This window comes from Pelophylax lessonae, assembly GCF_965119305.1.
Source record: "Pelophylax lessonae genome assembly, chromosome: 7".
Lineage (NCBI taxonomy): Eukaryota > Metazoa > Chordata > Amphibia > Anura > Ranidae > Pelophylax > Pelophylax lessonae.
The window spans coordinates 45,421,268-45,448,621 of NC_138774.1; the positions used below are offsets into that span (position 1 = coordinate 45,421,268).

At 42.7% G+C, this 27,354-nt stretch overlaps 1 protein-coding gene and 1 long non-coding RNA gene across 4 annotated transcripts in view; one reads left to right on the forward strand and one right to left on the reverse strand.

Moving 5' to 3' along the window:
• Nucleotides 1-3,301, reverse strand: part of LOC309560894 (class I histocompatibility antigen, F10 alpha chain-like) — a 392,531-nt gene extending 389,230 nt beyond the window's left edge. For 2 of the 3 annotated variants that reach the window (XM_082264578.1, XM_082264579.1), the window contains exon 1: nucleotides 3,168-3,301. In XM_082264578.1, coding sequence (XP_082120704.1) covers nucleotides 3,168-3,240 — 73 coding nt within the window. In that variant the 5' untranslated portion in view covers nucleotides 3,241-3,301. The remainder of the gene's footprint in view (nucleotides 1-3,167) is intronic. The other variant, XM_082264580.1, reaches the window with a different exon arrangement.
• Nucleotides 1-27,354, forward strand: part of LOC309560904 — a 149,759-nt gene that overhangs the window by 52,067 nt on the left and 70,338 nt on the right. The window lies entirely within an intron of this gene.

Consider the following 27,354-nt stretch of genomic DNA (forward strand, 5'->3'; position numbering starts at 1 on the left):
AATATTTAAGCAAGTGTCCAGTGTAAAAATATTCAAACTATTCAGTGCTGACAATGGTGTAATCACACATAATCCAAATGCAATCCAATTGGTTCTTGTGGATCCAAAGGTGCCCTCTTCCCCTCTCGTGCATCCACTTACCAGAATACATGGACCCCTTGAAACCTTATGGTCCAGGGGTCTGAAATGGCTTGGCAAGTGGGTATGGACTGGGGCCCCTTTAAGATGTCCTTTCCTCAGATGCCGGCATAAAACGGAAAGAAACCCGATAGCGCAGTACGTTCTGACAAATTTATTAAAAGATAAAGGCTTCCAAACATTGCATTCACAATCAGTAAAGATAGTACAGGCTCATCAAATAGAGAACAGATATTCCCGGCGTATAATGGCGAGCGATCCTACCGTCTTCCTCGCTATACCGCATCACCGGAAATGCATCTGGATTACGTGTGATTACACCATTGTCAGCACTGAATATTTTGAATATTTTTTCACTGGACACTTGCTTAAGTTATCTGTGCGTGAAATCTGGACGGATGGAAACCCTATTTTTCCATCCGTTCAGTAATCGGATCGGATCGGATGAGAGCGGACAGCGGATCGATCCCCGCTGAGCAACACAGATCCGCCTACGGAGGCGGACCGTGTGAAAGAGCCCTAACGCAGCATTACTCAGCACAGTCCCAACACAAGGACAAGGAGATTTGCCCCAAATCCTATTTCTTCATCTCCCAGGAAAGTATTATGTCGGTCTGCAATGAGAATAATGGGACATGTTGTATTTCTGCACAGCACATTTTATCATTCTATTACACATCATAGCCTGCTGCAGGGCACAACAATAGCATGGAAGGGAAATAGAAAAGAAAAATGAAATCACTGCAATGGGTGTTGGAAATATTTTGCAGCACATTAAAAAATGCGCAAGAACCAATCACAAGTGGCGGGATCACCAGATATTTCTGAGCAAAAGAAGAAAAGAATAAATAACCGGCTGCAGTGATCACTAATAACATGAAGACACAGACACATAGGGCTGATGTGAAGTTTGGGGGTAATAAACACTTTAAAATCGAGGTTAAAGCAGAGCTCTATAGGAACATTTAAGTTTGGTTGGAGTCAGGAAGGGTTAGAATGTCAGTCGGGTTTTATTGTTGGCTGTAACTTTAACTACTTCCAGCCCAATCCTGACATTTCTCTCCTACATGTATTAATCAGGATTTTTTAATTATTTTTTTGCTAGAAAATTACTCAGAACTCCCAAGCATGATATATTTTTAAGCAGAGAATAAAATGGAGCAGTGGTTACCAGCTTAGAGTTACACAGGAGGTCTAGCTCTAGAATTATTCTTCTCTCTATAACGCTCGTGGTGATTCCTCATGTGTGCTGCGAACACCGTTTACATATGTGTGCATGACCTACGTATGTGTTCACTTCTGTGTGTGACCGGGGGGGGGGGGGGGGGCAGGGGGCACTTCAACATTTTTCTTTTTTTACACTGTCCCTTTATTTTTTTTTATCACTTTTATTCCTATAACAAGAAACATAAACATCCCTTGTGATAGAAATAAGACATGACAGATCCTCTTTATGGAGAGATTTGGGGTCTATAAGACTGCCGGCACTTTTTAGACATGGTATATATAGTATATATTTATTCACCACAACCCTATATTTTATAGATTATCAAACATTGAGTATTATATTGTGTTTGTGCTAAAATTAATTTTAGTTTATTTTTTTCATAAAATATGTGTTTGTTAAACAGTTGCAGAAACATTTTGTGACATAAGAAATTACATCTGCCATCATTTATTTGGAAATGCCGTTTACTTATGGAAAATATATCATTGTTTGGGGGTTTAAAGTGAAATTTTTTTTTTTTTTAGCAAAAAATATTGATACTAACATATATGAAAAATTGCTCTGATAGAGAAGTGGTTAAACAGTCTGTGTCCCCATAGAGAGATTTATGTTCTCTTCCTGCTCTGTGTGACACCCATCATCTGGATAGGAAGTGAGGGAAAATCTCTCTCATAGTAGCACAAAGAGTAATAAAATGCTGCCAGATGTCCTAACCCTTCCCTGATCTCCAAAACTGAAATAGAAAAAGTTATCAACAAAGTTGAGTTTTAAAGAATACCTAGAGCCAAAACTGATTTTATTTTTCCATCTGTGTCTCATTAGGAGAATTTCTCCTCACTTCCTGTCCTATAGACTCAACTGGAAGTGAGAGGAAATTCTGGTTTAGGTGTCACAGTGACCCCATTGGAAAATTTCTCCTCTATTCCTGTTCTGGTGACAACACAAAATGTTAGACGGCTTCTCAGTTTTATTCCCGGTGATATTGGTGATCAGGACACACAGAGAGGGTGAATCCCCCCTAACGGGGACACAGACAGCAATATAAACCTGACAGAGGCTCTAACCCCTCCCCACTCCATCCAAATCTGAAATAAAAGTTTTACTCTTAGTTATATTTCCCATCTGATAGAGGAGGCTGAGCACAGCACCCCCTCCAGGATGAGGCTGAGCACAGCGCCCCCTCCAGGATGAGACTGAGCACAGCGCCCCCTCCAGGATGAGACTGAGCACAGCGCCCCCTCCAGGATGAGACTGAGCACAGCACCCCCCTCCAGGATGAGGCTGAGCACAGCGCCCCCTCCAGGATGAGACTGAGCACAGCGCCCCCTCCAGGATGAGACTGAGCACAGCGCCCCCTCCAGGATGAGACTCAGCATAGCGCCCCCTCCAGGACGAGACTGAGCACAGCACCCCCTCCAGGATGAGACTGAGCACAGTGCCCCCTCCAGGATGAGACTGAGCACAGCGCCCCCTCCAGGATGAGGCTGAGCACAGCGCCCCCTCCAGGATGAGATGTATAACAGGAAATAGGTGTGATGAGTGAGAAGGTGAAATGTATTGTCAGCTGATACATTGTAATGTCTTCTGACCCCCCGACCTCTCCGTCCATCATCAGCTCCGTACACAAGATCAATAAAGATCCTTCAGAGCCTGGAGAGCCGTATTGTCATCTTCACACAGACAGGACATGGTTGTCACTTCCACAATACTTCTACCTTTATCACTAAACATTGATTTCTACCATTCTATACATCCCCCCTCCCCCACTGACAAGATGTCATCTATATTGTCCTCTACTTACCACACTCCACCCCTGACACCCCCAGAATAATCAGGATGAGGGGGGTCATCATCTTCATCCTCCCCGCTCTCATCTATAAAGACCCCAAAACACGACACCTTCCACTTCACCCAGCTCAGGACACTCTGTGTACAGGAAGGCGGAGCTCTGTGCTGATTGGAGGAGACTTCCTCTCTATCCAATAGGAAAATGATTACATAGAGGATCAGCAGTTACTGGGCAGAATAACAGAACGAAGGTTGGAGATGAGAAGCCACAAAGTGAAAGTGAAATCTGGAGACATTCCACCAATAGAATTCTAGGAATCCCCCAAATCCCCCCAATCATCTCCTAATACCGGGTATGGGAGAGATCCACAGGAAATCCCAGAGACCAATCACAGGAGGGATCTCTACTTATTGATCTACAGAGAACCCTCCGCACCATTCTACACCAGAGAAGGAGCTTACAATCTAATGACCCCCCACTGACATACAGACACACTCAGGACAATGCTGGGAAATGGGGGTCACCTATTAGTGCCCATTACCAGGATGGGAGGGGCTAGTAATATAAGTGTATAAACAATCAATTACATTTGTATTCAATCAGAAAGAAGTTGAATCTACAGAACTGTTAGAAGAAGGAGATTGTGAGATCAGATTGTAACATATGTGGCCAGATTAACCCCTCGAGTACCAGCCTGTCATAACCCTTCATTACCAGACCATTTTCCAGGGCTGGGATACTTTTAGAATGACTCAGTAATGAAACACTGTTCCCACATTCATTTTATATCATTTTTAGACAGATAGAGCTTTATTTTGGTGGATTTTATTTATTTTTTATTATATAAAAGAAAAAGAACAAAAGTAAAAATGATTTCCCTAACTTTCTGTTATAAACACATCAAATAGAAATTCCAGGAGAGAAATAACAGACCAGGAATGGACGCTTTTTGGAAAGTAGACACCCCAAGGTGATCTCATTTTTACCTCAATTTTTGGGGAAATGAAGAAGCATGCTGGCATTGAGGTAGATAAAAACATGGAACTTGGTCATAGTACAATAGATAGAGCACATTAATTGTACAGGTCATACAGAGGGAGGAGGAAGTGAAGGGGTTAATTTACAGGTCACATACAGTGGGAAGATGGAGATGAAGGGGTTAAGGTGGAGGACTGGGGAGACAGAGACAATAATATACAGCTGACATAAAAAGACAGAATGGAGATGAGATGTACAGGGGGGGGGGGGGGGGGTAAAAGAGTTACAAAAAAATGCAACAAACAATTACCCATTTGACCCATTATTCAGCACTGAACTACTTTAATTGGCAATTGCTCCATCATGCAACATTGTACCCAAATTACATCTATATCATTTAATTATATAAATATTTTTTTCACACTAACAGAGCTTTCTTGTTATGGTATTTGATCACCGCTGGATTTTTAATTTTTTTATTTAAATTTGCAAAAAAGACCAAAATGTTTGAAAAAAACAAACAAAAAAACAATATTTGTTACTTTCTGTTATAAAACATCCAATAAAACAATTTAAAAAATCAGATTTCTTTTTAAATACAGGCCAAGATGTATTTTGCTACCTCTTTGGTTAAAAAAATAGATAAATCACAATACGTGTATATTAATTGATTTGTGTAAAAGTTGAAGTCTCTACAAACTCTGGTATTTATACTGGAATTAAGCAAGCTGTTATACTGGTAATGGTGGTGATCAGACACTTATAGCGGGACTGTGATAGTGTGGTGGACAATCTAGCACTAACAGACCCTCCCTGGGAGGTTCACTAACTGACACTGACATCACTAGTGACACTAATACAGTGATATAAAACTGTGCACTGTACTAATGACACTGGCTGGGAAGGGGTTAACAGAGGATCAATCAAGGGGTTAACTGTGTGTGTAACAAGTGTAATGTGTGTAATATGTGCTGCTTTTACTAACACATCTGGCAGTTCTTTAGGAAATAGCCAGGTTACTGAACTGTGCACAGAGCTCTGTGTGTTTGTAAACACAGGACTCTGTGCTGTGATTGGCTACAGCAGATCAACAGGTCCACAACCAAAATCATTGGCCGGGACCGGCTGACAAACTTGTGCTGTAGCGATTCACAGAACAGATCGGCATGCGTGCCCTAAACCCGGAAACTGGCTGCTGACATACAGTACATGTATGTGGCGGTGCCTGTACATCCCACCAGCAGTAACATTACTGTGAGGGGGATGGGAAGAGGTTAAATCCTCCACCTTAAATCTGCGTACAATTCTTTATTGATAAATCCTCTTCCTCCTTAGTGAGGGGGAGGGGATGGAAATTCCTTTATTTACCTAAAAGGGGCCCCTAGGTGGGTTATTCCATAATGTGCCCTCTAGTGCTGCTCAATCCCCGATCCCAGCTACTTCCATCTTCCTCCCAATCTTTCTTACAGCTTCTGTGTGTTCATCCTCATTGGCCAGGCTGCAATGACGTTAGGAGCCAAATCACCGTAGCATAGATCTGGTGCCATAAGGTACATTGATGTTTGCAAGCACAGCTCAGTGTACATTACCACTGACAGGTCGGGGGGGGGGGGACTTTTGATAGAAGAAACAATTAGGTCTCATCTCCCTTAAAAACTCTCCATGTCTGTATTTTTAAAATGTTTAATTCAATACCACTTTAAATGTAAACCCTACATTTGCAATCATTGTGATTGGTCATGACAGCAGTCACAAGGTACAGAGTCACTCTGATTGGCTCTGTACAGTGTATATGATCTGTGCTTTCTGATGAGAGTTCAGATGACAGTAATTCATATACACACTGGCTGCCCATGGGGTTTTCTGTGGAACCATTTATAACCAGCATTTCAGAATCACATGTCCACCACTCCTCTGTTTCAGGGTCAGTTCACATCATGAATCTCACAGGAAGGTTCTTGCGTCCCTCTACAATTCACATACAATCCAGGTGCAGTGCGGTTTCAGATCATTTATTTGAATGGACTTTAAATCACACCAGACTGCACCAAAAGTAGTGCATGCACAGCAACTGGATCGCACGGTACTATTGTACCATACAATCTGGTGCAGTCAAATGCCGTGTATGTGACACCTCCATTTGGGGTGTCATTAGCATTGCACTGACACCCACTGCAGATTGCAAGTGCAGTGCTTTTTTAATGCAGTGAGGGAAATGCACACAATATGAAGGTTTCCCGCACTGCATTCTAGTGTAAACCAACACTTAAATCATACTGCAATAGTGAAGTAGTTAAAAAAAACTGGGCCATTTGTATTGTCCATATGAAGTTCTGTTCTCTATGACACTAGAGTCCCTCTTTATATATGACAGCTATATAGCTTGTAGCAATGGTATCAGTGTGACATTGGTGGAAGATGCTTCTGAGATATTTCAGAATTCATTGGAAGTGCATTCTACCCGCACATTACCTCCTTCTGACCCGAGTCTGACCTGTTTCAAGTGCATAGACTTGTATGGAATGCAAAACCCACTTGAAGCAAACAAAAGCCCTTCTACACAGACCCTAGAACAGTGATGGCCAAACTTGGCACCCCAGATGTTTTGGGACTACATTTCCCATGATGCTCACCTACACTGCAGAGTACATGAGCATGATGGGAAATGTGGTTAGAAAAGATCTGGGGTGCCAAGGTTCCCTATCACTGCCCTAGAAGGTTAGCTTAACCACTTTAGCCCCAGCCCTATTTCGGACACTTTTTGTTCACAAGTTAAAACCAGTATTTTTTCCTAGAAAACTACTTAGAACCCCCAAACATTATATATATTTTTTTAGCAAAGACTCTGGAGAATAAAATGTCGGTCATTGCAAAATTTTTTGTCACGCGGTATTTGCGCAGCGGTCTTTAAAACGCCATTTTTTTGGAAAAAATTTGAAAAATCACATTTCACTGCATTTAAAAAATACTAAACAGTAAAGTTAGCCCATTTTTTTTGTATATTGTGAAAGATGATGTCACGCCGAGTAAATAGATACCAAACATGTTACGGTTTAAAATTGCGCCCCCCCGTGGGATGGCGACAAACTACGGTCAATAGAGATCTCAATCTGCGACGCTTTAAATTTATTTAACGGTTACCAGTTTAGAGTTAGAGTGTAGCTCTTTTTTTTTAATTATTGCCCACGCTCTGGCGATCGCGGCGATACCTCACATGTGTGGTTTGAACAGCGATTTCATTTGCGGCTCGACTTGCGTATACGTTTTTTTTTGTGCGCGAGCTAACGGTGACGGGGACGGCTAAATTTTTTTTTTTTTTTTTTTTCCTATTTATTTTTTCTTTTTTTTTAAACTTTATTACAGGTTTTTAAAAAAAAAAAAAATCTGATCACTTTTATTGCTGTCACAAGCAATGTAAACATCCCTGGTGACAGCAATATGTTGTGACAGGTACTCTTTATGGAGGGATCGAGGGTCTAAAAGACCCTAGACCCCTCCACTACACTTCCCTGTATGCAAAACGCCGAAAACGGCATTTTTGCATACAGCCGTTTTTCAAATCTGCCGCCTTTTGCAGCACAGTAACCCGGACGTGACGTCATGGACGCCGCCTCCGGGTTACGTCATCGGAGACCCGATCGATGCCGTTTCCGGCATTCATCGGGACTCCATCCAGCCGGCGGACGTGCCGGCTGGGTGCTCGGGGCTCCCGGTGGGACGGTAGCCCCGAGCAAAGCCGCGGAAGGCGGCGGGAGACGTCCCCTCCCGCCCCCCCGGGTAACGATCGAGCGGCTCCCGAGCCGCATCGATCGTTACCGACGGAAAGCCGACCGTCGGCTTCAAACAACGGTACCGGGATGATGCCTCTAGCTAGAGGCATCATCCCGGTATAACCACTCAAAGTCAGCCGACGTAGAGGTTACGTGACTGGTAGTAAAGTGGTTAAGTAACCGTTTGGTTCAGAATTACTGATCTTAGGGGCAGACCAACCCTTTGGCCCCACTCACACCTCGGTGTAGTGCATGGGTTTTATGTGCTTTTTTGTGTGACTGCATAGGGAGGCCCTTTCACCTGAATAGGCTTCCTGATGTTTGATAAATGCAGCAAAGAAGTTCCTTCAGCTTACTCTGGTGCAGAGCTCGGTTCTTTTCTACAATGCACTTTAGCATGTTTGACATGTATTTTGTCAAATGACAAAAAAAACATTTGCTGGCCATGTCTGGGGAGCCAATAACAATTAATGGCACCACAAGTACAATGCGTCTATATAATGCGTTTTCCCCCTCAGAGACTGCAGACACGATAAAAGACATGAGATGGACAGAGGCTGCAGACAGGATACAGGAGCTGGTCAGAGGCTGCCGACATGATACAGGAGCTGGGCAGAGGCTGCGGACACGGTACAGGAGCTGGTCAGAGGCTGTGGACACGGTACAGGAGCTGGTCAGAGGCTGAGGACACGGCTCAGGAGCTGGTCAGAGGCTGCGGACACGGTACAGGAGCTGGTCAGCTGGTCAGAGGCTGCGGACACACTACAGGAGCTGGTTAGAGGCTGCGGACACGGTACAGGAGCTGGTCAGAGGCTGCAGACAATATACAGGAGCTGGTCAGAGACCGTGAACAGGATACAGGAGCTGGTCAGAGACCGCTGACAGAATACAGGAGCTGGTCAGAGACCGCGGACAGAATACAGGAGCTGGTCAGAGACCGCGGACAGAATACAGGAGCTGGTCAGAGACCGCGGACAGAATACAGGAGCTGGTCAGAGACCGCGGACAGGATACAGGAGCTGGTCAGAGGCTGCGGACACAGTACAGGAGCTGGTCAGAGACCGCGGACACGGTACAGGAGCTGGTCAGAGACCGCGGACAGGATACAGGAGCTGGTCAGAGGTTGCAGACATTGTACAGGAAATGTCACGGGCTGTGGAGAGAGACAAGGAGAAGCATGCCTTGTTTCTCTTACTAGCTAGCAGGTGCCTACTTACTGTAGCAGGTGAAGCACAGTGTGTCTGTGTAAGCAGTGTCGGGACAAGGCCATCCAGCGCCCAGGACAAACATGCCAAGGTGTCCCCCCACCCTGTTTTATGCATGACCAATCATCTTACCCACACCTGATCATTATTCCTAGGTATAGCGTGCAGAGGTCAAGATTAGATAAATTACAAAGTGTAAGGGTCAGGAGCAAAAATTTTGTACAGAGTGCAGCAGTCAGGAGTGGACGAAGTAGAGTGAAGGGGTATGGTTTATGTAATATACAGTAAGCCTACAAAATATTGCACCCATGATCAGCAGATTGTGTGTGCAATGTCAGGCTCCTGCACACACTGCCTAAAGCTCTGTGCCCAAACCTCTGCACAGGCTGTCATTGCAAAGCTGTAGGCAGTGTGAATAAAATACGGGTGAGCTGGTCAGTGTGCTGGCAGATCCTTTAAACTACAAGTCTGTCTGCTGCAATGGGGGACAGGTCTTGTAGTTTCTACATTCACAGATTCCTGTGAATTAATGATGTGGCTGTTTGGATGGAGACTTGCACAGCCATGCTGTTTTCAAAAATGTGACAACGGATAAGGGGAGAAGAATCTCTGCCCGCTGTCACACTGAGGGGGGGGGGGGCTGAGGAGGAGAGGGGGGCAAATAGAACAGCTTACATCCTAAATACTAGTGTAACATACAGAAAAAAGATAGTAAGGGCGTCCCACAACTGCATCAAACCCTGTATAGGCCCCACAAGGGAGAGTATACAGTGAGGGATCACCCAACCTGGGACTTTCAAGGCAGGAATTTAGATGGCATAGAAATAGATAATTAGGATACCAATATTAAAAAATATAAATTTTATTGACAAGAATGTACAAACATTTTAAAAAAGCACAGATGCAAAGGCATCCAAAAGGTAAACACTATACAAAATATGTAAATACATAGAATTTATGAACCAAATATTAGAGTCATGGGGTCACCAAGGTCCGACATGTTTCGCCGACCACGTAGTGTAACACTAGTGTAACATGTTCAAAAATGTGAATTTATCATTTAGGCTGGTACACATGCACAGCTTTTTTTTATTCAGATTGCTGGCTGATAGGTTCTCGCATCCACACAAGTGATGTGGATAACGGAATATTCAGGGGCCTTGTATTCTGACAATGGGGACCCCCTTCTGTCAGAATACACGGATTAGTGCTGCAGCCAATTGACTGCAATCCGCTGACTAAACAAGGTTTTCCAGCAGTCCTGTTCAACAGAAGCTGATCTAATGATTGGCTTCTACCACGGGGAGCTACACTCAGATTGAAATTCAGCTGTTCCCTGCTGAACTAGGCAAATCTCAATCTACAGTGGGTACGGAAAGTATTCAGACCCCCTTAAATTTTTCACTCTTTGTTAGTTATATTGCAGCCATTTTCTAAAATCATTTAGGTTCATTCTTCTTCCTCATGAATGTACACATAGCACCCCATACTGACAGAAAAACACAGAATTGTTGACATTGTTGCAGATTTATTAAAAAAGAAAAACTGAAATATCACATGGTCCTAAGTATTCAGACCCTTTGCTGTGACACTCATATATTTAACTCAGGTGCTTTCCATTTCTTCTGATCATCCTTGAGATGGTTCTACACCTTCATTTGAGTCCAGCTGTGTTTGATTATACTGATTGGACTGGATTAGGAAAGCCACACACCTGTCTATATAAGACCTTCCAGATCACAATGCATGTCAGAGCAAATGAGAATCATGAGGTCCAAGGAACTGCCTGAAGAGCTCAGAGACAGAATTGTGGCAAGGCACAGATCTGGCCAAGGTTACAAAAAGATTTCTGCTGCACTTAAGGTTCCTAAGAGCACAGTGGCCTCCATAATCCTCAAATGGAAGACGTTTGGGACGACCAGAACCCTTCCTAGAGCTGGCCGTCTGGCCAAACTGAGCTATCGGGGGAGAAGAGCCTTGGTGAGAGAGGTAAAGAAGAACCCAAAGATCACTGTGGCTGAGCTCCAGAGATGCAGTCAGGAGATGGGAGAAAGTTGTAGAAAGTCAACCATCACTGCAGCCCTCCACCAGTCGGGGCTTTATGGCAGAGTGGCCCGACGGAAGCCTCTCCTCAGTGTAAGACACATGAAAGCCCGCATGGAGTTTGCTAAAAAACACCTGAAGGACTCCAAGATGGTGAGAAATAAGATTCTCTGGTCTGATGAGACCAAAATAGAACTTTTTGGCCTTAATTCTAAGCGGTATGTGTGGAGAAAACCAGGCACTGCTCATCATCTGTCCAATACAGTCCCAACAGTGAAGCATGGTGGTGGCAGCATCATGCTGTGGGGGTGTTTTTCAGCTGCAGGGACAAGACGACTGGTTGCAGTCGAGGGAAAGATGAATGCGGCCAAGTACAGGGATATCCTGGACAAAAACCTTCTCCAGAGTGCTCTGGACCTCAGACTGGGCCGAAGGTTTACCTTCCAACAAGACAATGACCCTAAGCACACAGCTAAAATAACGAAGGAGTGGCTTCACAACAACTCCGTGACTGTTCTTGAATGGCCCAGCCAGAGCCCTGACTTAAACCCAATTGAGCATCTCTGGAGAGACCTAAAAATGGCTGTCCACCAACGTTTACCATCCAACCTGACAGAACTGGAGAGGATCTGCAAGGAGGAATGGCAGAGGATCCCCAAATCCAGGTGTGAAAGACTTGTTGCATCTTTCCCAAAAAGACTCCTGGCTGTATTAGATCAAAAGGGGGCTTCTACTAAATACTGAGCAAAGGGTCTGAATACTTAGGACCATGTGATATTTCAGTTTTTCTTTTTTAATAAATCTGCAACAATGTCAACAATTCTGTGTTTTTCCGTCAGTATGGGGTGCTATGTGTACATTCATGAGGAAGAAGAATGAACTTAAATGATTTTAGCAAATGGCTGCAATATAACAAAGAGTGAAAAATTTAAGGGGGTCTGAATACTTTCCGTACCCACTGTATGTGTAGCCAGCTTTATCTTATTCCTTGCTCCTGTAGGCTTCTTCCAGTGCTGTGACTTGTCCCCTTCAGCTTCAATGTAAGTTAATGGCTGTGCCACACTCCCACCTCATCATACTATACAGGGTTAATGTCCCTGTATTGTATGGGATGATGTCAGGACTTTGTGTGGAGGAAGAGAGCACTGGAGCTGGCTGGGACATGGTATAAGGTAAAGAGGCCGTTTCTCCCCCTCCCCCTCCCCACACCTACACTGCAAGGGTGGACCTTTTTTTTTTTACTTTCCTGGAGTTGGCTTTATTATGCAATTACATTCATTGCGGTTTATACTTAGATTTTCTTTTTTTTTTGATTATAAACGTTTATTGAATGTAAATGAATACAAAAATATATATGCATTGTCAATGATAAAATATCAGTATTACAAGAGCCGTATGAACATATCATGTCTATAATAATGAGAAACATAAACAGTAACCAACTTAGGAGTGTAAAGTTAAGAATATGTTAACATCATCATAAAGAAGGCAATTCAAGTCTGACAGGTAGAGATAAGGTAGGATTTTACCTGTTAAGCCACGTGAAAACATGTGTGATAGAGCTAATACTTCTAAAAAAAAAGTAACATAAAACGACTTTATATCTGGGATAGTGTAGATATACACAAGATTAGTGGGACTTATGATGGGCCTCCCGTCTGCCTCAAGAGGGGATGCCCTGTCCGGTCAACCATTAGTGTGGCAAAAGAGACCATCTTTCCAGCACCTAGGGAAGCAAGGATCGTATCCCATATTAAATGAGTATGGAGCATTTATAAATGAACCAGGGGTTCCATTTTTGATCCCATGTGTTTTTGGAATTTGTAATAGAATGATGATATGCTTCCATAGATTTAATATCTTCTATTCTGTGATTAACCAGAGCATATGGTACATTGGGTTCTTTCCATTGTTTAGCTATAGACCATAACATTGCGACACATAGCGTATGTATCAGACGGGTTAATGGCTTGGAAATGTCTGGGATGTCCCGAAACAATAGACATTGTGATGGAGTGAGTGTAAGGTTTCTACCCGTAATTTTCGCGCATGCGTGGAATAATTCCGACCATGTGACTTGTATTTTAGGACAGTCCCAGAATATGTGTTTAAACGAACCTGTATCATTGCATCCTCTAAAACAGTTCGAGGAGATCTCTGGATAAATTCTATTCAGTTTTTCAGGTGTATAGTACCATCTAGTAAAGAGTTTCACGGCTGTCTCCCTAACTCCCAGTGATCTAGTCGAGCCGCGTAGGTTCGACCACATGTTTTGCCAATCCCTAGCCGTAATGGTTTCCCGCAACTCCAATTCCCAATCCGTCATGTATTTTAGTTTAGTCTCCACGTCATGCGGGTTTAGGGTGGAGTATAAGGTGGAGATGTGGCCTCCCCCCAAGGGGTTTTCCAGGCATATTCGCTCAAAGGAACTGAGGGGAGTTCCAGATGGCTGAGCATGATAGGAGGTGAAGTAACTCTTGATTAATTCGTAGTTTAATTTTTCAGATGAAGGAGCCTTCTTGTGTTCCGTCAAATGCTCAAATGAGTACATGATTCCTCCATCAAAAAGGTCAAGTAACGTGGTCAGTTTGTTTTTAGACCACCACGTAAATTGGTGAGGAGAATGAAATGCTTCCTTGAATCTGGGGTCCCCCAAAAATGAAGCACCCAATCGAGGAGTGGATGTTAAGGAACTATGCTTATTTGCAGATCTCCAAACTTTAAGGGAGTCTGAAACCACTGAATTACGTGTAGAAATTCCACGTATAGGGATTGTTGGGTCCCATAGCAGACCGGCTAGATGAAATGGAGCAATAGATTGTGCCTCAAACGAAACCCATGGAGAGTTCGTCGGCTGAGTGTGCCAGTATCCAAGCTGGGAGAGCCTACAACTTATGTAATATGGCCAAATCTGAGGGAGACCCAAACCTCCCGATCGTTGGTGTCGATAAAGAATGTTAGCGGCATATCTGGCTTTTTTGTTACCCCAGATAAATTTATTGATAAGTGATTGAAGCTTGGAGATGAACTGTTTGGTGAGACTAATTGGTAGAGCTCGAAAAAGATATAACATTTTAGGAAGGATGGTCATCTTAACTGCTGTTATCTTCCCCAAAAAGGAGAGATGATAAGAGGACCATATTTGTAGTAGACTACGAATCTTGGTCATTAAGGGAGGGAAGTTGGATTGGAATAATGATTTATATTCTTTACATAACTGTATCCCAAGATAAGGGATGGATTCGGAAGCCCACACAAAGGGAAATGCATCTTTTAGGTTTAGGATGTCTTGTGGAGGAAGGTTAATTGGTAACGCGATAGATTTTGACATATTAATAGTTAGGCCCGATACACCTGCGAACTTTTCCAAAACTGTCAACAAATTTGGTAGCGAGCGCAAAGGATCTGGAATAAAAAGTATAGCATCATCTGCATAAAGGCTTAATTTATATGAATCTCCGCCCTTCTCATATCCCCTCACTCCATCATGTCTTCTGATAGCTATAGAGAGAGGTTCAATGGCCAGGGCAAATAGCAGGGGGGATAGGGGACATCCCTGTCTAGTGCCCCTGCCTAGCGGGAAGAAGTTGGAATTACAACCTGTCATTCTAATCCTGGTTTTGGGGTTTTTATAAAGGGCCATGAAACCATTTAGAAACTCGCCCGTGAGTCCAAATCTGGGTAAGAGATGTTTAAGGTAATCCCAGGAAACACTGTCAAAGGCCTTGTGAATGTCAAGACCCAATAGTAATAGTTGTTTTTTGTGTAGGTTAGCATCTTGTATGACGTTACAGGCCAATCTAATATTATCCGTAATTTGGCGATTTGGAATAAAGCCTGATTGGAAGGTGGAGATGAGCTTATGGATTATAGTTGATAGTCTGGCTGCAAGAATTTTACTAAATAGTTTTAGGTCGTTGTTAATAATTGAGATTGGCCTGAAATTCTGGGGACTGGAAAGATCTTTATTGGGTTTTGGAAGTAATACCATATTAGCAAAAGACATCTCTTCAGGGAATTCGTGGCCTTTTAATATGTGATTGAATAACTGAGAAAGTTTAGGGGCAAGAGTTTGAGAGAAAGTTTTAAAGTAGATGGCAGAAAATCCATCTGGTCCCGGGGCTGAGGAATTGCGGAGAGATTTAATGACCAGTTCAACTTCAGTGTCCGTGATCGGGGCATTTAATCGTTCATAGTCCGATTCCGATATAGAGGGTATTGGAATTTCATCCAGCCATTTCTGGGAATCTAGTGGGGCTAATGAAGATGGAGGGGATAAAAGGTTTGAATAAAATTTTTCAAAAATTTCCATGACTTCCTTGGGATGGGAGGTAGTCAAGCCCGAAGACGTGTTTAGCTTATATATATGTGGTGGTCTGACAGATTGATTTAATTTTCTAGCAAGCAGTGTGGAAGAAGAATTTCCATACAAAAGGAATTTGGATCTAGTGTATTTAAGGGATTTCTCGGCATTTTCAGAGAGTATGTCATTCAGTTCTTTCCTTTTTTGATCAATACAGGTTCTGGTGTTCATGTCATGCAGTGTATTGTAGTTTTTATAGAGAGTTTGAAGATCTTTGGTCAGGGTTTGTATTTTGGCGGTACGCAAACGATTTTTCCTAGCCGCCAATTCAATTAGTCTTCCTCTGATAAATGCTTTGTGTGCTACCCATGTATTCTGTATAGAGGTGTCGTCAATGGGATTAAGCCTGAAAAATTCTGTAAGAGAATCCGAGACCTCTGTGGAATCCTGTATATTCGCCAGTATTGAGTCGTTTAGTCTCCATGAAAATGGAGTGGGGGAGAGTCCTATGCCCTTCGTGTCATATATCACCATGTGATGGTCCGACCATACACACGGGAATATATCTGCAGAAACAGAATTTGCTAGTACCACCTGAGAAGCATACACATAGTCTATTCTGGCCGAGGTGTTGTGGGGGTTAGAGTAGAATGTGTACTCCCTAGCACCCATATTTAAACATCTCCAGGTGTCAACTAGTTGAAGAGTGTTGAGTTTTCGTTCCAAAATTTTAGGGAAAGTTTTAGAGGAGGGAGAGGGGTTGCTCCTATCTAGGGTTGGATGGGCAACCATATTGAAATCACCCCCTAGTATTATGTGGGAAGAGTGAAATTTCTCCAATTCAGCGAAAAAGTCAAGAAAGAATTTTACTGTGGCACCATTAGGAGCGTATAGGTTTGCAATTGTTAACGCTTTACCCAGGATGCGACCCCTGATGATTATGAAACGGCTCTCTGGATCCTTATAGCAATCCTGAATTTCAAGTGGGAGGGAGTTGTGAATGAAGATAGCCACACCTCTGCTTTTAGAGGAGAAGGTGGTATAAAAGGATTGATTATATGATTTATTAAAAAATTTGGGGTGATTATTGACTGCAAAATGAGTTTCTTGTAGTAACAAGATTTTTGCATTAAGGCGTTTGAACTGGTGGAACGCCTTATTGCGTTTGTTAGGGGAGTTGAATCCCTGGACATTGTGGGAGATTACTTTAATTGTCATTTTTAAATGTGTGTTGAAGTTCCTTTGGCAATGATATAGTGTTAAAGGAAAGGTGCAAACTTAATGACCAGATGTTCCACCCGTCCAAAATAGCCCGAAATGTGGGAGTGGCATCATGGGAGTTGAAAAAAGTGGTAGTGCATTTTGTCAGAACCCAAACCCGGCTGAGGCAAAGCAGGGCATGGTAATGACATAAATTCTCATAACAAAAGTGAATACAAGGCATCCTGTGTATATATCTTAAGACATTTGCATATAGTTTATCATAATTAGTAGTTACCATAAACATGTAACAAAAAAGAATAAACCAGGGTCGGTAGGCTGTAACCGTACCGGAACATAAAAACCTGAACTGGAGGAAAATTCCCCCTAAACAGCAGATCGAAAGCCAGCAGCCCAAAGGGATCCCCGCAAGTCTCAGGGGAGAGAGCCTTGGGGGAAGGATCCCACTGAGGGGGCTGGTGTCTGTCAATCCACTGAGTGCGTGCGTCATGTACAAGCATGAGACTAACGCATAAGGCCATTCGAGAATTGTTAATGAACAAAAATATAAAGCCTCAGTTGTGTGAGTTTATATGAAAAGAACCGCAGTAAACTTTAGTGACAGCGAGAAAAAACCCAAAAGTTAACTAATAAATGTCAACAACTGGTCCTTAAAACAGATATCCAGAACTACTCTCACTAGACAATTTGTCCTTATAGTGGATAAGGCATTGTAGATAATGAGAGGGCTATGTGAGATTGCTCAAATCCAGTTCCATGTTAATTCTGTATTGATGTCCTTGAAGAAACTTTGTTTCAGTGGAAAGCTGCTATCTCCTATTAGGCACCTCTAGATGGCAGTAGAGTGCAAGAATCTGGGTATAGTAAGCATTGTCATTTAAATAATGTGGTAGATCAATGAAACTCAAAGAGCAAGACAATAGGCGACACTGTCCCTCTGGTAAGATGAATGCCACCCGTCTGGAAATTCCACTTCATATTTTTGGGTTATATCCAAGAAGGAAGTGACTATTATTAAGGACCAACATATAGGAAAAGTGCATATTAAAATGCAGGGGGATATGTGAACCAAGATCGCTAGAATGTGTAGGGGACAAATCAAGCTAAGTCTTGTCGCGGTCTTCTGCGACTTCTCCTGGAGGCTGGTGTCTGCCATAAGGGTGATAGGCGGTGAGCAGGAGCGGGCGAAGGAGCCGCTGCTGGATCCATCAAACCCAATTTTATTAGGGTGTTAAGGCCCTCTTGGACGTTGGTAACTATATATGTGGAACCATTGTGTGGTATTATCAGTTTAAAAGGAAATCCCCACTTGTAACGTATACGAGCTGATTGTAGAACAGAGGTGATCTCTTTTAAGCCACGTCTCCTCTCAAGTGTAGCTTGCGATATGTCTGGGTATATTTGAATTCTATGACCGTCAATCAGAATGTTGGGGGTATTCCTTGCTGCTCTTAGTATCTCCTCCTTGGTGATAAAATCTTGCATGCATAATATCACATCTCTTGGGGGCTTGTCAGTCGGGGGTTTGGGACGCAAAGCCCGGTGGATTCTGTCACATCTGAACTGGGAATCAGTGGCTTCAGGGAGTAATGACTTGAAAAGTTTGTTCACAGTGGGGACAAGGTCAGTGTAAGACTCTGGAATGCCACGCAGCCTCAGATTTTTTCTACGGTTACGATTTTCCAAGTCCTCCACATTAGCCTGTAGTTGATCAAAGGCTGAACTGAGAGACTCATGATCCCTGCTCAACTCCTTATAGGCAAGGCAGAGCTCATCATGTTTTGTCTCAAGTCTATCCGTTCTACCCCCAAGTGCTGATATCTCCTGAGTGAGAGTATTAGCCGTTTTATCTAGCCCAGCCTGAAACTTAGTGATTAACTTTGTGTACATAGCCTCCAGGCTATTGTCAAGGTCAGCCTTTGAGAAAGGGGTTGTGTACTCACTGTTCGGAGGGGGGGTAGCGATCGTTGCGGCCACCGGAGCCGGAGAGGAGGATCCGACATGTGCCTGGGGGCGGGCGGCGCCATCTTGGTCCATGTTTAGTTTTTCCCTTGCCCTGAGAAGGTAATGGGTTAGGGACCTCTGCGGCGTTTTCCGGTTCTTTCTGCGGCTGGACGACATACACAGAGGCTGTAGCTAACAGGGTGTGATCAATCGAAGTCTGTGTGATGTGTACAGCTGGACCCTGTCAGCTTTTTCTCGGCCGTAGCGAGCGGAGCTCCTGCACTAAGCTGCCATCAGTCCCGCGCCGCGCATGCGCACCATCATACTTAGATTTTCTAATAGGTTAGTGTAGCACCCTCTTAGTCAGGTGCTAGATAGAGGATATAGTTTTGGTTTTTCTTGCTTAATAGGAAAGCAGCAGGAAAACCATAGTTGCTTCATCTGCTTATCAGGGGAGCCTGATCTTTAGTTAGGCCTGCTCTCTGTGCTCAGTGTGTATTCATCTGGTCTGAGGGAGTGTCCCCACTGCATCCAATAGGGAGGCATGTTGGACAGTGGAGGAAACCTGGCCAATGATGCACAAGCTTTTGTAACTGTCTCAGTGGGTTGGCACCTGGAGAGGTGCATCATGGGATTGGTAATAAAAGCGGAGAGCATATGTGACAGGGCGTCTTTGGCAGGAAGCAGAGTCCCAGGAGGAGGGTGACAGCTGTCTCTCCTCCTACTGAGTCTGAGGAAAGTGGTCTTAGGCAGTTGGCCTAGTGAACCAGGTGCGGAGCTGAGCTGCAGAGGATCCAGTGAAGCTGACAGTGGAGCTGCTGGAAGAGTCTTCCAGGAAAAACAGTGTCCGTAAGTACTTTGGGATTTGCCAAAGGGTCGGCCCAGGAAGGGGACCGCTCCAGTGAAGTCAGAGGATCAGTGAGCTAGCTCACACAGAGTTACAGTAAAGGGGGTGCTGCGTAGAGAACCCTGAAGAATAGGGACAAAGGGGGTGCCAGGAAGGGCCCTGAAGAGTGTTGTACAGTACAGTACAGCTTATCTAATTCAGTTCATTCATGTCTTCTTCACTGCCAGTGACAAGGTGAAGCAGCGGCCTTGCTGCACTCAGCAATATCTCTGCAATATTTCTGCAGCCAGTAATCTCCCCCCATGTTCTCCTATGTCTCCATGCACACAAAGGCTCTTATCAGCAGTTTTTGGCAGGGGGGTTTTCTGCCTGTAAAAAAATCCCAGAATTAGTGGGATCTGAGAGGAGATTTTCAGCTGTGAACTCTGATAGAAGCTTAACCACTTCTGGACCTGAAGGCTCTACCCCCTTAATGACCAGGCCATTTCGTGCGATTCGGCACTGAGTTACTTTAACTGACAATTGCACAGTCGTGAGACGCTGAACCCAAATAACTTTGATGTCCTTTTTTCCCACATATAGAGCTTTCTTTTGGTGGTATTTGGTCACCTCTGTGATTTTTATTTTTTGCGCTATAAACAAAAAAAATAGCGTCAATTCTTTAATATTTTTTTACTTTCTTCTATAAAACATTTCCAATAAAAAATATCGAATTTTTTCATCATTTTAGGCCAATGTGTCTTCTGCTACATATTTTTGGTAAAAAAAATCCCAATAAGAGTATATTGATCGGTTTGCACAAAAGTTATTGTGTCTACAAATAGGAGAAAGATTTATGTCACTTTTATTTATTTATCTTTATTAGTAATTGCGGCGATCAGCGATTTTTTTTTTTCCTAGCGGGACTGCGACATTGCGGCGGACAGATCAGACACCTAACTGACATTTTTGACACTTTTGGGAGGACCAGTGACATTACTACAGTAATCAGTGCTAGAAATATGCACTGTTACTGTAATATTGACACTGGCGGGGAAGGGGTTAACATCAGGAGCAATCAAAGGGTTCACTGTGTCCCTATGGGGTTCTTTTTAACTGTGTGGGGGATGGGCTTGCTGAATGAACACAGAGATCCATGTTCCTAAATAAGAGGAACACAGGATCCCTGTGTTTATTAGTGACAGAACAGCGATCTGCTGTGTGTACAATGGCACACCGCCCTTCTGTCTCCATTGGGAGCGATCACGGGTGCCCGGTGGACATCACAGCTGCCGAACCCGCTGATTGGCTCTCCCCGTAGCCCATCGGCGGGTGCACTCGCCTCCAGCGGCGCGCGCGCGTTCCCCCACTATCGGTCCCGTGAAACGACATACAGATACGGACAGAGCTGACCTGCCCCAGTGTAAGTACGGTGGATGGTTGGCAGGTGGTTAAAAATGCCAAAATAAAAATGCTGAAAAATGTGGCTTTTCAGCCATAAGCTTTTGTGGGAGTATAGTATTGTATATAGTATTGTATATAGTATTGTATATAGTATTGTATATAGTATTGTATATAATATTGTATATAGTATTGTATATAGTAATGTATATAGTATTGTATATAATATGGTATATAGTATTGTATATAGTATTGTATATAATATTGTATATAGTATTGTATATAGTATTGTATATAGTATTGTATATAGTAATGTATATAGTATTGTATATAGTAATGTATATAGTATTGTATATAGTAATGTATATAGTATTGTATATAGTAATGTATATAGTATTGTATATAATATTGTATATAATATTGTATATAGTAATGTATATAGTATTGTATATAATATTGTATATAGTATTGTATATAGTATTGTATATAGTATTGTATATAGTAATGTATATAGTATTGTATATAGTAATGTATATAGTATTGTATATAATATTGTATATAATATTGTATATAGTAATGTATATAGTATTGTATATAATATTGTATATAGTATTGTATATAGTATTGTATATAGTAATGTATATAGTATCGTATAGTTTTGCTAAAAAAATGCTACAGCTGAAAATCGCTAAAAGACGCTGAAAAACACTACTGCAAAAATGATGAAAAAAATTCCTCTACAGCTACGGCTTTTGATAACCTCCGGTGTGAATGAGGCCTTATGAGTCTGAAGAGTGATGAGAATTGTGTGCTTGGCTGCAAGGAAACTCCTGGGAAAAGGGATCCTGGCTTCTATTTAGTGGCTTCTATGGGGCAGCTAAGAATCCTTTATTGCAGAAGAAACATTGGGGTTGATTTACTAAAGACAAATAGAATGTGCATTTTACAAGTGCAGTTGCTCCAGAGCTTAGTAAACTAGCAGAAGCTCTACTGACTTCCATCATCCAATCATATGCAAGCAAAAATGCTTTTTTTTTTTTATATTTTCCTTGCATGTGATTGGCTATTCTTTGTAAAGTATTGCTTTACTTCATTCACAAAACTTTGGAGCAACTTCACTTGCAAAGTGCACAGTCTATTGGCCTTTAGTAAATCATCCTCATAGTACGTCTCCTCTGCAATAAAAATAAACGCTTCCCGCTCACAATTTTAACATTTTTACCTAAAGTGAGACTTTAAAATGAAAAGTTCTGAATTAGTTGGAGTGAATGTTGAAAAATTGTTGTAAAGCCCCACCGCCTTTACCATTAAGTCCCACCCCTTAATATATAACAATGGAAGGTGGGGGGACAATTTGGGGTCTCGGAGATGCATTGAGATACTAAAAAAAGTGTTAAAACCCAAATCTGGGAAATGTGAAAATTCTCCTTTGCAGAAGGGCTGCACATGCAGTGGAAGGGGTAACGGCTGGTTTAGGTCTAGGGGCAGAGAAAAGCAGATTTCCTTCCTCAATCCTCCACATTACTAGACTGGTTCCTGCAGCCTAAGGCCCTGATGGTATGAAGACCGATGAAGGGTCCATAGCCCTACATCAGAGGGACACTCCACCTCCAGGACAGAGGGAGCGGAGGTGGACAGCCCCCCATATTCCAGGGGAGCGGAGGATGGGTAAAGTGCTTTTACTCTCCCCAATAATAACTGAGCAGGTAACCCTTGTAGTGCGGGTGCAGCCCTACAGCAAGGGACCGGGTTCACAATTCAGGACCAAACCACAAAGACAGTTCTTGTCTGTGAATTCTGAATCATTTTACAAATCTCTCATCTGCTGTGAAGGATTCGCACCTCCCAACTTTCTGAGATGGGAATGAGGGACTTCTATTAGCAATGCATAGGACACACCCCCTGCCACGCCCCCTTAAAGCAGAATCATACAAAAAAATATTTGTTAATCTGGGGGTGTCGTTAACTTTGTATTGACACCCCCAGTGATTTGCATATGGCAGTGTGAGCTGCCTGCGAGTTGAGTGCAATGTGGGAACCCGCAGTGGATTCGAAGGTTTCCCGCGTTGTATATGTGTGAACCGGGACTTAATGACCAGGCCAATTTTTGCGATTCTGCACTGATTATTTTACTGACAATTGCGCGGTCGTGCGACGCTGTACCCAAATAAAATTGATGTCCTTTTTTTCCCCACAAATAGAGTTTTCTTCTGTTGGTATTTGATCACCTCTGCAATTATTAAGTTTTGCGAAAATTTTGAAAAAATTTATTTTTCACATTCTGCTATATAACATTCCCAATTTAAAAAAAAAAAAATGTAAATTTTTTTTTTCATCATTTTAGTCCAATTTGTATTCTGCTGCATATTTTTGGTAAAAAAAAAAAAAAATACCAATAAACGTATTTTAATTGGCTTGCACAAAAGTTATCACGTCTACAAACTAGGGGAAAGATTTATGTCATTCTTATTTATTTATTTTTTTACGAGTAATGGCGGCGATCAGCGATTTTTAGCAGGACTGCGACATTGCGGCTGACAGATCGGACCCCTAACTGACATTTTTGAAACTTTTGGGAGGATCAGTGACATTACTACAGTAATCAGTGCTAAAAATATGCACTGTTACTGTTATAATGACACTGGCAGGGAAGGGGTTAACCCAGTGGTGATCAAAGAATTAATAGTATGCCTAGGGGGTGTATTCTAACTGTGGGGGGGGGGATTATGGAATCAATACAGAGCCCTATGAAGATTGCTGACAGAACAACGGTCTGCTGTGTTTACAACGGCAGAACACCGTTCTATCTTCACAGGGAGCGATCGCGGGTGGCCGGTGGCAATTGTGTCCCCACTGGCAAATAGGCGCACGTGCCCCCCACGATCCTTCCCGCCGACCTACCGCCGTATAGGGATGTAACGATATTACCGCTATCGCGGTATCGCGGTTGTTACCATGGCCCAATATCGTCGTGGTGGGTGCACGGTTGCAGGCGGCAGAGCGGCCGCTCGTCTCTGAGTATTCTGACTGGTCTGTCTCGTCGGCTCCTGCTGTCTGTCACGGTCACTCACCTCTATGCTGCACTGCTACTGGCCAAGCCGAGGCGAGCGGCTGCCAGTTGGTTTGGAGCAGTGTGGGTGGGCGGGCTTGTGGGGCGGAGGTGGAGCCAGCGCACGAGAGCGGCGGAGTCGGACTCGGCGGAGCAGCTTCCTTCCAGGCAGGCAACACAGCGTGACAGCATGGCAAGAGCAAGACAGTCAGCAGCAGTGACACCGGACCGCCGGAGAGTTTATTATGTGTACTGCTGAATGACTAAAACTCCTAGCCTTTAGGCTGTCACAAGGCTGATCTGGATGCTGGCACCAAATGGAGGTCCTACCTGCCCCTATGGAATCGATCCTTTGATCACTGAGCCACTTAGATGTTGTTGCAAGGGTATGTGACAGGGGGCGCTCTTGATGGTGCCCACAGGCATTCTGAACAGAAGTTTGTACAGTATATAGCTATCTCCTCGTAGTATGTCAAGGATTCGTTGAATAATCTTAGGCCTGTGGCTTGGAATTTATTTTCATCGCTCGGCATATTGCGATGTTGTTTTGTAGCAGATTATAGAGAGATGTACAAAGACTTAAATGGTTTCCCTTTACTGGTTTGTCCACTTTCTCATGAAGCCGTAAACGGCTGCCATATGTGATCAGACATTCACAAGCTGCCTGCCTAACACTGGCAGGTGAAACCCAAAAGGAATAGTTCTTTCAGGGTGAGTGATGGCATGGAAACCAGTAGAAATGGGCACTCGTTGACCTGCCTAGTTTTCTGATATTAACATTTGGAAATCTTTCGGGCAAATGGCTGAATGAAACTGGAGCCAAAGCAATAAAACAGCGGGTCCATGCATTTTTTCATATGAAAAGTGCACAGACATATTACTTCATTCAGAAAGTTTTTGTTATTATTGCTTATTTATATACAAAACACTATTGTGAGCTATTTAACAATACCGTGAGCTTTTCCACAATATCGCAATAAATATCATACCGTGAGGTCAATATCGAAATTGTATCGTACCGTGAGATTTTGATATCGTTACATCCCTACCGCCATATATCTGCGGTGTCTGGTTGGCAAGTGGTTAAAATGAATTGAACTGCATCTGGTATAAAAGAGCCATTGGAGGAGATCTACAACAGGATTACTACATGTGTATGAGGAGTGTGATGTTATATTTCCTAAGATTTAATAATCACAATGAATATTAATAACAGATTTATGTTTTATCATGATGTGTATGGATCTGCTGACCTCTACTGTTTGTATTTGTGAATATCCTCGCTATCACAGAGTTATGCAAAATTCTCAGCACTTCTTGTCTCTGGGAGGTGGTCTTGGAAACCCCAGAAAGAGGAAATGGAGAGAGAGAGAGGAGCTGAGACCACATGAACCCACGGAAGAACTGTTGTTGTTCCAGACCAGAAGCAGGGGGTATTAGGCAAGTGTTTGTCTGTTAATAGTTTACTATTGTTGTTGTAAATATGTATATATTTAATGACTGATGACAGAAGTCTGTCCCCTTGTTATCTCACGTGCACTATACCACATAGTTGGGTGTGTGACACAACGTGCGTGTGTATTGGTCCCCTTGCTGTATGTTAATAGGTGATCCTGTTTATTGCAATAGCATTTATATGCAGCTCCTGTTAGTCTAGCTAACCCTGTCCCTTCTGATCTGGGATTCCATAGCTAGTTTTAGCTCAGGGTTTAATAACCAACATTGGCTAAATCCAGTTTAGGCCTCCGATGACCCCTTCTGGTAGTTAGAGGTCCAGTTGTATGACAGATTAGATACTACGAGGGTCTAAGGGCAAAGTAGATGGGCGGACTCTCAATTCCTGTGCCACACCATGGTTTCTGCATGTGAGAAGCTACATTCCAGGTTGGTTGGACAAAGGCTGGAGGTTCTCCCCATCACTGGAGATCTTGTTTTCAGGTCGCCTGACATCAAAATGAATTCCATATCAAACTCAACTATGCTGGAGCATCACCTGGAGCGATCTTTATTAATAATTATATATACCCGGGTATATGGGCACAATTCCACCCCGACTCTTCTTGGGTCCCTTGCTGATATTTTTTGTTTGAACATCAGATGTATGTACTGGGAATCATTTCTTCTTATATAAAGTTTGTATTATTTCCATGCTGGTGTGTATCTATATACTTATGGTAATGTTATATGCTGGTGTGTATCTATATACTTATGGTAATGTTATATACTGGTGTGTATCTATATACTTATGGTAATGTTATATGCTGGTGTGTATCTATATACTTATGGTAATGTTATATACTGGTGTGTATCTATATACTTATGGTAATGTTATATACTGGTGTGTATCTATATACTTATGGTAATGTTATATACTGGTGTGTATCTATATACTTATGGTAATGTTATATGCTGGTTGCAGGAGTTTCTCGGCTCCCAATTACTTTGATGACATTTTTAGTTCATTTCCTAGGAAGGGAATCCCCTCTGATCACAGAGGCCCGGCCAACTTTCCTATCAAACCCATTCTTCCACATAGAGAGGGTTCTCTTTCTCTTATTTACCTACAAGTCTCGCTCCATATCCTGTCTGGGGGGGGACATTTCTCACACCCCCCAAAAGAGGGCGATAGATAGAAAATATTTATTTTGCTGTATATGGCCTCATTTACTGGTGGGTACTTTATATTGCAGCACTGCCAACATAACTGCAGGATTACAAAAAAACCTTTCAGAAGAGTCCAAGGAAATCTCAGAGTCACCATACACGTTACAATCTGATCATACAATCTTTGTACAATCAACTTTATATTTACCAAAACTATGTAATCTGAGCATCTGCCTAATCTATCAAATTCATTTGTATCCAATCAGGCAGGCCCTTACACTATATTTTATGTTTTTTTGGTAAACTTCAAACAGATTGTACAATCAGATTATAACATGTGTGGGTGTTTAAAATCTATGTGTGCCCGAGAAAAGTAAAAAAAACTAAATCAGTACTTTATATATTTTCATAGGCAATGCTTTAAAAGCCCCGACAAGTCATCAGTTTAGTGTTATGCAGGAGCTCTGGTGTGAGAAATATTGATCTCACTCTGGCGTGTGTGGTGATATATAACACACTGCATGCGGTTTTGTATGTGTGGGGGTGGGGGGGGGTTTAAAATATTTTTTTAGTGTCCTTTTAAATGTTTAAAACAGTTTTTTCTGTTATTGTATATTTGTATTCTTAATTTTATTTTTCTACACAACTTTTATTTCTATCACATAGAAGACCAATAGCCCCCTATGTGGCAGCATATAGGTGACACATTGAAAGCCGACGGTCGTCTTTACTAAAGTGCAAACACGCTCTACCGGCCGGCAGTGTGCAAATATACACATAGCTGCAGCAAGGTTCAACATCCAATTCAGATTTTAACAGCCCCCCCACCCGTCCAGACACCCTAAGGCAACTGTC